The sequence below is a fragment of the Austrofundulus limnaeus genome, unplaced genomic scaffold, assembly GCF_001266775.1.
Source record: "Austrofundulus limnaeus strain Quisiro unplaced genomic scaffold, Austrofundulus_limnaeus-1.0 Scaffold94, whole genome shotgun sequence".
NCBI classification, from domain to species: domain Eukaryota; kingdom Metazoa; phylum Chordata; class Actinopteri; order Cyprinodontiformes; family Rivulidae; genus Austrofundulus; species Austrofundulus limnaeus.
Window position 1 is genome coordinate 732,942 of NW_013952496.1, and position 11,344 is coordinate 744,285.

The window sequence follows — 11,344 nt, forward strand, 5'->3', positions numbered from 1 at the left end:
GTGAACTTTACCTCAGGTTTATAATTTAAATGACATTCATATTTATTTTTCCAGCTTGATTCCAATAAATTATACAGTATATTTTAAAACTGAATTGACATTTTACTGTTTTTAAAAATATCTATATTTTGTTTTTCCTTTTACTTGTAGATGATTATTTTTAATTATATTTTCAGAATTTTTCTTTTTTTTATTTCCATGTTTTGCTTTTACATTTCTCTGTTTCCTGCATTTACATTAACTTATGCATTTCTGCCTCATTATGCCAATCAGGTGGGCGGTCCTTCTTGGTTCTGCTTCTTTCTTATTGGTCAACAGACAGGAAGGAGCAGGATCCATGTGCAGATCTACTGTGCATGCTAGTGCTGCCTCAGTTCAGCTTAAAGTTTAGTTTAAAACAGAGGCACAGGTTAGTGTTTTCCTTCTTGCCTTTGTTTTAAACTAAATTTTAAGTTGAACCGGGCAGAACAAGCATGCACAGTCGATCTGCACATGGACAAAAAAATGCACATTAAATTTAAATGCTGCATTTTAAGTGTATTTATTGGTTCAATTATACATTTCTGTTTTTATTTCTAATTCTGTCAGTGTTGGTCCTCCATAGTTGTGTGCTAGTTTTAGCAAAACGTTGCCATCTTTGTTGCAGCTTGAGGAGATGACTGAAAACCATGACGCGTCCCTGATGGAGATGGAGACGGCCCACAATGACACACTGGTCACTCTGCAGGAGGAGCACGCCAGGACTGTAAAAAGTAAGCAGCTTTTTAAAACCTATTATCCTGCACCGGCTTCCTTTTTCCATGCAGAATTAAAACTGTGCTTCTGATGGTCAGATCTGAAGATGGCTCACGAACAGCAGAAGAAATCTCTGGAAGAGGAGTTTGAGAAGATCAGACTGTCACTTCAGGTTAACGGTTGTTTTAAAGACACTTCTTTAACATCTTATTGTGACTTAAGTAAACGAGCGTCTTTGTTTCCCAGGATCAGGTGGACACGCTGACGTTTCAGAACTGCAGCCTCAGAGATCGAGCGAAGAGGTTCGAAGAGGCGCTTCGTAAGAGCACAGACGAGCAGATAGTGGTGAGCGCTTCCCGACTCAGAACTCTGTAAAGTCCTGACGACAGCAGGGAGATGAAACGTTGCTTCTTTTGTTCAGGATGCTCTGGCTCCTTATAAACACATCGAAGAGGACCTGAAGAGCCTGAAAGAAGTTCTGGAGATGAAGAATCAACAAATCCATCAACAGGAGCTGAAGATTTCAGAACTGGAGAAAATAGTAGGTTTCAAGATTTTTATTTTTATTATCTTTCCTTCTTTACGGTCCAAGAAAGTACGAAGCTACATTAGATTCAAGTTGTTTTGTGTTACATTTTGTATATAAAATTTTAAAAAGTGCAGAAAACTCTCTCCTGGTGCTGCAAAGATATCTTAATATTTTTTGGGTCATAGTTTTCAACCTATTCAGTTTTCTCTATTTTCTATGACGTTTTTTGAACTATTACGTCAGATTATCTGCGACGGAAAGAAGATCTGGACCTACCGACTACAATTTCCTCATCTTAATTCTGGGTCAGATTCTGGCTCCAACATGTAAGGCTGGATGGACAAGTCTTCCCTGGCTGACATCTTTTAATTGAACTTTAAATGAAACATTTCTGCAAGCTAGAAAATGCTAACCCCCTCTCTCAAGCCGGAGAGGACCGGTCTGGAAGCAGGAGGGGGCGGGGCTTGAAGCTTCTTAAAGGAACAGTGACAAGGCCAGCTGCTTTGAGGCACACATCAGAAAAGGGGTGAAGGAGGGATGAAGTTAGAAAAAGAAGGAATTCAAACCAAAGCATTGCAGTTCCACTTTATAAAAACCCCAATTGAATGATTTAAATGTTTAAATCAATGGTTCTCAAAGTATGGTTCTAATACCAGAAGACATTTTTGTATCAACAGATTCCCTTTTGGATCAGCTTGATTTAAGCTGGCTATCTCAGCCAATTGAACTAAAACACACATTAAGGTTATAACTCAGATAATCAGTGTGCATTGCCAATGCAATGCACACTATTGTGATYHDTTTCCCATCCAAGTCATCTCAACTTTGCCATGCTTCTCCTCCTGCATACTTTGTCCTAGAGCTGCCATTGTAATTTATATCTGTAAAGCTCCTGTGCCAAAAGATGGCTATGCCTTTTGGTACCTGTACAACTTGTAGTTTTTGAAATAATAATGTTTCAACTTTATTCCAAATTCATATAATGGGAGTCAATGTGGCCTTGTAATGGTCCAATACTGCCCCCAGCTGTACTCGGTACTGCACCATAGTTTTTTTATATTTAATCTCAATAGTTCAGTGTTTACAATACTAATGATTGTATTTTGATGTTTGACTATAAAATTGTCTTAATACTGCTCTATTGTTGTAAGATTATGCATTTTGTGTCAATAATTGTATTGGCAATGTGGCCTCTTTCTACACACATACAAACCAACCCCTGCCACCACTTTCTGCCACAGCTCAATTGGTCTAATGGTCTATGTCATGGACTTTCATGTGGGAGATCAGGGTTCAAAACCCAACAATTCAACTTTAAGAAAAAATCTCTTCAAATTTCACATTGTCACACAATTACCTTAATTACAAACACCTGCTGACGTGACGGCACAACCTGGTATAGAAAGCACATTTGAACTTGGTCAAAGTTCATTCTGTAAGTCCAATGATGCAGGCAAAGCCATGCTGCAATGACATGCTACATGGCAATGCACACTTGTTTTTACATCGTAGAAACCCATGTCTAGTTTCATCTGTCCTGCTTCCTGCTGCTTTAGATCCTCGTTCCTCCTCTGAAGAATTTAATGTTTTGCACCTTTTCATTTGTGTTTTTGAGCAGGCCGAAAAAAATGTGTACCTGGAGGAGAAACTTCAGGTGTTACAGCAGCAGAACGAAGACCTGAAAGAGCGAATCGACAAGAACCTGGTGGTCTCCAGGTTTGTGTGAACCGTCACACTTTATATGGGTTTGAAAGAAACGTGTTTGGTTGTATTTTTATATTACATATTGTTTATTTCTAATATAACTAAAATAAGATGGTTTGAAGCCTAAAACACAAATCTGAGGAAGCATTTCTACTTTAAATGTTCTGCACTCCTCATGCTCGCCGATACAGCAAAGAACAAACGATTTATTTTCTTACTCTCCCCACCCCACCCCCCACCCCCTTCAGGCAACTCACTGAAGAGAACGCCAACCTGCAGGTTCACGTGGAGAAGGAGAGCAAAGAGAAGAAGCGTCTGAGTCGCACCAACGAGGAGCTGCTGTGGCGTCTCCAGACAGGCGAGCTGAGCCCCAACATGTCCCCCACGTCCTCCCCCATCCACCGCGCCCCCTCCGGACCGGCCTCCCCCGCACGTCCACACTCCTACCATCAATGACCCCTCCTGCTTGACTTTTGTCAGGGCGCAAATTTTGTGACAAAACAATCTTTTTAGCTAAAGGGGTCAACTAATAAAGACACTAGAAGTTAATAGGAAATTTATATTTCCTGTGCGACGCGTTTCCAAACCACAAACATTTTAATCTTTGACATTATGAATTGTATTGATCATCTCTGATTGTTCGAAAAGGAGAAAAAAAAAAAACCTTCGGCCTTTTTTTTAATCTCTACAAACGCCCCACCAGAAGAGATGCACTGCGGCCACGGTGAGCTCGTTCTTCACCTGCTGGTTGTAGTCAGAGAGCAGACAGGAAGTCCCCGGTGCCTCGCGTCCGGGGTTTTGCCTCCATCTTCCAGCTTTCAGCAAACAGGACGACGAACGAACAGAGCAAACACGAACGGTGCAACGACAAACACAAGCAGCCTTCAGCCGTTTCGTTTTCCCCACCAGCAATGCCTCTTATGTCGAATCACAAACCTGCCCACAGTTCTTTGCTCTCAAGGTGCAAATTTCATGCAGTGAGGGTGATAATCTAAGACTCAAGCCATCGAACTGACCAATCCTGTTGTTAGCACGGTTAATCAGCCAATCAAAGGGCAGCAAGTCGATGCGTTTAGGGGTTTAAATGTGGTCCGAACTCAGTATCAAAATAGGAAAGAGGGGATTTAGGCATGGCACGGTTTCAGAAACTGCTGATCTTATGGATTTTTTTCTCGTTTCAGCCCATTTTTTTGTAAACCTGAGAGACGGGAGGGTGAAAATCCTAAAAGATCAGCAGTTTCTGAAATGTTCAGACACCAACAACCACTTTGTATTTTAAACCCTAAACACATTCAGTTTTTTATGGGTGGCTGATTAGCTAACAGTGTTAATCAATTGAACAGGTGAATGAAATAAAGTGGCCAATAATAATAATAATAATTCTGAATAGTCCTCGAGAATAGTGATGATCTAAAATGTGTCATCGGATCAATAAGTTACGATAAATAATGATGACATCGGCAAACATTGTACGATCTGTACAGGTTTCTGCTCTTTTTAAAGCATGGTTTGTCTTCCAACCGCAACGAACTGTCAGTTTAGTTAACGTGTGACGACAGGGAGTGGAAGAGGAAAGAAGCAACAAGTTCATTCTCATGATTCATTAACATGAAAAGTTTATTTGAAGAAAATTCCCGAACAGTTTGTGAAACTCAGATTAAAACAAAACCACAAAAGACAAAGCTGCTCCAATGCTTCCTGAGGTATACATGTAGAAGTTTAGCAGCAGAATCAATGATTAATGCTGTGTACAAGGAAAACTTTTTATGTTTTCTCAAATTTTTACACCCATAGCTTGCGGAAATCTTTGCTCTTTTTATTATCGCCACAAATGTGCATTTGTGTTTTCAGTTTAAGAAAAACAAAGTGACCACTAACTAGATGCTTCTTAACACGTAAATTAGTGTAAATTATTTATTTATTCTGAATAACCTAATTCTACAAATAAACTCTTAATTATGAATTCTAAACATAACCTTCCTAATCTGTCTTAGAAAGTAGAAACAGAACAGTTTTCTGCCTCAAAACACCCAAAATAATAAACTTTTTTAAACTCAGAACTTCATTCTGAATTTATAACAACTTATTTATCAATTATTAATTGATTGAATGAACTAGCATGTTAATTAGCAACTATTTAGTGGTTAGTTACACTAAAAGTTTATTATTTTCACCACAGAAAAAAAAATCATCCTGATTTCCACAGCTTATGTTTGCTTTTTACAATGTTTACTAAGTTCATCAAAACTAGCAGAAAAAAAAAACAACATGATTTGAATTTTACCTCATTCCTCGTTGTTTAGATTAATCTCAGGATTTGGGAGGAATTAGGAGTCATCAAAGGGAAGGAACTGCCATAAGTTTTGTTTTGTTTAATTTTATACATTCTGGTGTTTTCATACAGTAGCTAATCATCTCAAAGGTTTTTAAAGATTTTTATGCAATCATAGATGTTAGCAGGAGGTAGAACTATTAAAAGAATAGTATAAAATATATAAGTACACTGAAGCAACACCACAGTATGATAATAATAATAATAATAATAATATTGCAGTATTTCTTTACTCAGACACAAGTAGAGATCAGTTTGCTCTAACAGGAATTTGTAGCTGCTTTAAATAATCAACTTATATTTCTGTGTAGTTTGGTTCTTGCAGAAGGTTGGAAACCCTCTTCCTCTCTTTCAGGTACTTTGATTGCACTGATTGTGTGTCTGTGTCCTGTGGACACCATCTTGTACAAATCCACTGAATGACCGTCCAAATAAGAGCTTTTGTTTACAGTTTTTGTCACGAGGCTGGTTCAGCCTGTCGATTGTAATCAAGTATGCAAGAAATTTCTGCTCAAGATCATTTGTTGTGAATTATTTTTGGTTCACATTGTTTTGTATTATTCTTTATTTATTTGTTTGTTTGTTTATTTGCACTCCTCCAGAGCTGAAAGTGTTGCAACATTGTGGTCAACGATGAGAGGTAAACGGCTCTAATGTACGTGTTGCATTTTGTATTACGTATTAAATCAGATTAAGAGTATACAATAAGTACACGAAAGCAAGGTTTTGGTGTATTTCTAAATACAAAGAGTATTTTCTCCCCTCTTGCACGAAGAACAAACTTACTTTAAGGAGTAAAGTAGCAGAGCAGAAGACTGGAGTTCAGAACTTCATTTCCTCTGCATGAAACTCTGCATCATGTCCATAGGCAGGGGGAAGATGATGGTGGAGTTCTTCTCTGCAGCGATGGTGCTCAGCGTCTGCAGATATCGCAGCTGGAGAGCAGAGGGAGCCTCGGCGATCACCAGGGATGCTTCTTTCAGAGCTCTGGAGGCGTTCATCTCACCCTCGGCAGCAATAATCTGAAACAGAGACAGAGTTGTTATGTGAGGAAAAAAAAACCTCCCTGCTTTTTGTAAATTCAGATCTTCCAGTCCCGCTCTGCTCTCACCTTGGCCCTGGCCTCCCGGCTGGCCTCCGCCTCTGCTGCCATGGCCCTCTGCAGCTGCTGAGGCAGCTTCACGTCTTTTATCTCCACGCGCTCCACCTTGATGCCCGATTTACCCGTGGCCTCGTCCAGGGTTTCCTGCCACATGAAAAACAGCCAGTCTGGTTTTAAGAACCTGTTTTCACATCTAAAATAATAAATGCTGCGTTAACGTAATGATCATTAGCACCCAAATGTTCAAGTCTGTGACGTTTTTACATTATTTTCATTTTAGAGTAAATACAACCCTGATTCTGATGCTGATAGGTCACTAAAAACATTTATGAGTTTCTTTGTTTGATGTGTTTACTGTGGTTAAAATGTGGGTTTAGGAAGATTTGCAAACCATTACATCAGGGTTATTCAACTGGCGGCCCACAGGCCACATCTGGCCCATGGGTGACTTCCATCTGGCCCGCCAATAAGATAAAAATATATTTTTTATTATTTGTTTGTTCTTTTCTTCTTAACTTTAACATAAAAATAGATTTTAAATCATTTGTAAATTTAAAAAATACGTTTTAACGCAACTAAATAAAATAAACAAGACAAAACTTGTTCCGTTACCCCCACCCCCAAAAAATATATATTTTATTACAATTTTTTTTGCATTTTCTTTTCTTTTTTTTTCAAAGTTTTTTTTAATTATTTTTAATAAAAATACAAACAAAAAACAAACTAACAAAAAAAAAACCACCCCTAAAAACCCTCCCATTCCTCCCCACCTATACCGGATCTGCTAACAAAACATAAATACATCTTGTATTCATGTATCTGTAAATACAAAGCACAGGTTTGTGTACAAAGAACCATTATTTGACCATTAGACAAAGTTACCTGCAGAAATTTTTTCCACGTAGGATATAAATGTCTGCCAGATGTCAAAGAATTTGTTTACAGATCCCCTAACAGTATATCTAATCTTCTCTAAATGAATGTAAGACATAACTTCTCTTAACCAATGCATTTTCTTTTCTTTTTAATATAAATATAAAAATAATTACAAATCATTTAAAAATATATGTTTCAATACAACAAAATTATTTTAAAAAACAAAAAATAATACAAATGTCAGACCCCCGAGCAGTGAGCTATGAGTAGCCCCGGCCCCCGGAGCGATTTAGTTGAATAGCCCTGCGTTTCATTTACATTTTATTTACATTTTATGCAACTTTATAAAAATCGTGACTACATTTTGTGGTTCTGACTCATTCCTCTTCAGCTGAACAGTTTTTAAAACCACTTGAGTCAGTGGAGCTTATTAGGAAAGACTTTCCTTTTAGCTTTGGATCTGTACCGCAGAGCCCAAAATGGACACATCTACTTGAAAAAAAAAAAAAAGTTAGAATGAAGTAGTTAAACTAAAAAGAAAAAAAAACATCAAAATGAATTTGAACTATTCCTTTAAATTAACAGCTTTACATCTGTCACCATCATTTATTCTGACCTGTATGCTGACTGAAATGCCCTCTCTGTCAGACAGAAGCTCTGAGAGGCTTTTGGTGCCAAGGACGTTCCTCAGAGTGGTTTGAGCTAGCAGGCGTGTCGATAAGTGTGCGTTGTACACGTTGGTCACCGATGAGATGGGACAGTGGACTCGGAAATACACCACTCCATCCACGGACACCGTCACTGAGTCTTTGGTTAGGATCTGGAAAAAGAAGTAAAGAAATAATTAAAAGCCTAGAATTTCTGGAAGAAATGCATGATATCACCTGCCACCTTTTTTTACATCAGAGTTTGAAAGTCAGATCGTTTTATACTGAGAGGGGACACAGTTATACTTGTAGGTGTTCTGGTCAAATTTTGGAAATGACATTAATGTAAAATACGTGTTCAGAATGACTCTCAGCTTCTACCAAAACTAGCTCATTATCTTTAAAATTGTTGATTAGCTTTGAATAAAAACAAAAAAATGTACATGTAGGCTGCATTTGCACTTCTCTTTTATTATTTTATTTATTTACTTTTTTATTTTTATTATTACTGTTTTATGCTCTTTTACGGTTGCACTTTGAGATCTGTTTTTCTGTTTAGCATTGACCATAAATTACGTCTCACATAATGCATGTTGATTATTTTACCCGCCAATCTGACATCCCACCACTAGGTGGCACTGCACAGGGTTCAAAAGTAGCCAGCATTTATCTGCATTTTTGCTGGCTACTTTTGCTGCAGCCTTGTTGTACTGCAAAGTGGGAACTTCCCACTTACAAGTTGAAAATTTAAACTGGAATGCCCCTCCGGTGGAAATTCCCTATCAGAAAGTGGGAGAATCCAAAATGGCTGCTACTCACCACAACTCGGTGAGTAAAACTCTTACTTTCATTTTAATGGTATTTCTGTATTATTTGTTTCACATTTATTCAGTCATACATATGTATAATATTTTTCTGTGTTTATAAGACAACCTGTTAAAAAGCTGTTTCTATGCAGGAAATACCACGTAGAGCTCAGTTATTGTTAGTGGTACTCAGCCGTAACAATGACACAAGGAACATGACATTTCCTGTTTAGTCAAGGTTAAACATGAAACATCAATGTAAACTATAAGTGGCCTTTTGAGGGACACCTCAATGATCATGTGGCTCTTGGTGAAAATGAGTTTGACCCCCCCGTACTAACCTCTTGTGGAGGGATATCATACGTTACAGTCCTCAGATCAACTTTCACAAAGGTGTCAGTGCATGGCAAAATGAAGAAAAGTCCTGGAAAGAGATAAAAACAACGAACCAGATTATCACAAAGGTCATCCGGGTTCACTTACTAATTGAAAAACCACAAACCTGGTCCTTTAGGTTTCCTGTCCGGGATCCGACCGAGTCTGAAAATGACTGCTCGCTCATACTCCTTCACTATCTGCACATCAGAAACGGCAACGCAGAGAAACAGCCGTTTATAGGATGTTAATTCAATCTTTGTCAAAGATTTTTGCAATAACCCTACCTTGATGCACATAAACAGTGAGAGTGGGAATGTTGCTGCTATGAAGATGAGGGATATCATCACCAACAGCCAACCAAAACATCCCAGGCCTCCTGTGTTTTTCGCTGCCGAGAGAAAAAATGCTTCAACAGGAAGTATCTGCCGTGTTTGTTCAAAAGACACATTTGTTTCATTCTCTGAAAGCTGAAAGCCCAGACAGAGAGCCCTTGTAGTCAGTTTGTTGATATCCCATTAAACTGTAAAGCGATCCGACGGGAGGAGAACCTCTTATTGAAGGTTACACAAAACATCCACGCCGTCAGGCGAGGCTCTGCTAAAGTCCCATATTCCCTTTGTTGCTAATAACCTAATTAATCTCCGAGGAAAACCACATGACCCAAAACTTCGAGTGTTGTTAAAACTTACAAAACATCACAGAAAATTTTAGATACAATTGGATTTTTTTATTAGAATTAGCCGAACTTAGTTTTTAAATAATACACAGAGGTAGTAATTCACTTTTGCTGCTTTGGTTTGTAGTTAGTGTTCTGCCTGTTTTAGCTTTAAGAACTTTATTTTGGCTTTTTCAGCCAATTTAAGCAAGATTGTCTAGAACTCAGCATTTACACCTGACGTTTAAATGCAATTTCTCTACTTTCTGTTCAGAAAACCCACATTTATCCACCCCAGTTTATGTTTTCAGTATAACAACAGCATCATTATTTATTTATCCTTTATTTATAGAGGAAAATCTCGAGACTCATGGTCTCATTTACAAGAGAGACCTGTTGCATACACCACAACAAAGTAACATAAAAACAACAATACTATTTATTTAGCACTTCTAAAAATCAAAGGACCAGTAGATGGGATACCTACCAAAAAGGTTTCTGCCAGATTTGAAATTGATGGCACTGATTCCTGGTGCCATCTTCTGATTTCAAGAACAAGCTACAGCACTAAATTATCTAGGTTGACAACTGTCTGCTGTCTTTAATATTTCCAGTTTATTTATTCTGAATAAAACTCCGGTGCATGTAAACACTTTTCATGATCGGAGTGTGTCCATGTAAACAGTACATTCGGATTATTTAATCGGAATACATTTCAATCCGATTAAAAAATTTTGTGCATGTAAACATAGCAAACAAATACTACATTTATAGTATTACAACTAAAACCGTTTTTGACGTCGCCACCGCAGTTTGTCCTTCATGAGCCTTCATAGACAAGATGGCGGCTGCCTGTAGTGGCGACCTGCGACCATGGAGATATAAACAGCTTTTTATAAGGTAAAAATAATAAAACAAGGTCTTTGCCTGCAATGATTAGACATGTTTTTTATTATTGTCATTAGTGATTATCTCAATTTTGGCTAAAAGAATTGACAAAATCCAACACTGTGCCTTTAACGCTCTTTTTTAAGCATTTCCTGAACCCAAAGTGTTTGCCTGGGAGAGCCTCTGTTTTTGTTGCTGGACTCAGTCTTACGAGTGTTTGACTCACACTGTAACTGCCTTCAGCCCCAGAGTTAAATCTCCTGTTTAAATTGTTTAATGGTTACAGAAACAGATCATGAATCAAGTTTGCTGGAATTGGTTAATTTTAAACCTGACAAGTCTTTTAAAAATCTAGTTAGTTCAAGAGCCACTGTTTTGAAAGCAAAAGGGCTGCCTCTGAATTAGTTTTTCTTCTTTTAGATGACTATAATTTGCTAAATGATACTCATCGAAAACATTACATCTTTTCCCCATCTGCCTGAAACTTTTGCACAACAATGCCTGTAAATAAAACAATAACAACTTTCTTTTTGGCAGTTTCCTTAAACTATTTCTCCTTTAAGTCTTGATATATTACATAATAATGTCCAATTCAAAAAGAAAAAAATTGTATAGGTTTTCTGGACGGGTTCTTCTCTAATGAAACGTTTCGTCTCTCCTCCAAGAGACTTCTTCAGTCTGAGAGTTTCAGG

General features: G+C 37.9%; 2 protein-coding genes across 2 annotated transcripts in view; one reads left to right on the forward strand and one right to left on the reverse strand.

The window, feature by feature from the left end:
* Window positions 1–6,018, forward strand: part of mtus2b (microtubule associated tumor suppressor candidate 2b) — a gene marked incomplete in the record, with an annotated part of 39,914 nt that extends 33,896 nt beyond the window's left edge. Inside the window, 6 exon segments of the mRNA XM_014012752.1 lie at window positions 647–752; window positions 834–907; window positions 982–1,080; window positions 1,157–1,276; window positions 2,883–2,980; window positions 3,217–6,018. Of these exon segments, the coding sequence (XP_013868206.1) occupies window positions 647–752; window positions 834–907; window positions 982–1,080; window positions 1,157–1,276; window positions 2,883–2,980; window positions 3,217–3,424 (705 nt within the window).
* Window positions 4,562–11,344, reverse strand: part of stoml3a (stomatin (EPB72)-like 3a) — an 8,851-nt gene continuing 2,068 nt past the window's right edge. The window contains exons 2-7 of the mRNA XM_014012753.1: window positions 9,394–9,497; window positions 9,234–9,306; window positions 9,073–9,155; window positions 7,895–8,098; window positions 6,412–6,546; window positions 4,562–6,322 (exon numbers count right to left, since the gene is read on the reverse strand). Coding sequence (XP_013868207.1) covers window positions 6,131–6,322; window positions 6,412–6,546; window positions 7,895–8,098; window positions 9,073–9,155; window positions 9,234–9,306; window positions 9,394–9,497 — 791 coding nt within the window. The 3' untranslated portion in view covers window positions 4,562–6,130. The remainder of the gene's footprint in view (window positions 6,323–6,411; window positions 6,547–7,894; window positions 8,099–9,072; window positions 9,156–9,233; window positions 9,307–9,393; window positions 9,498–11,344) is intronic.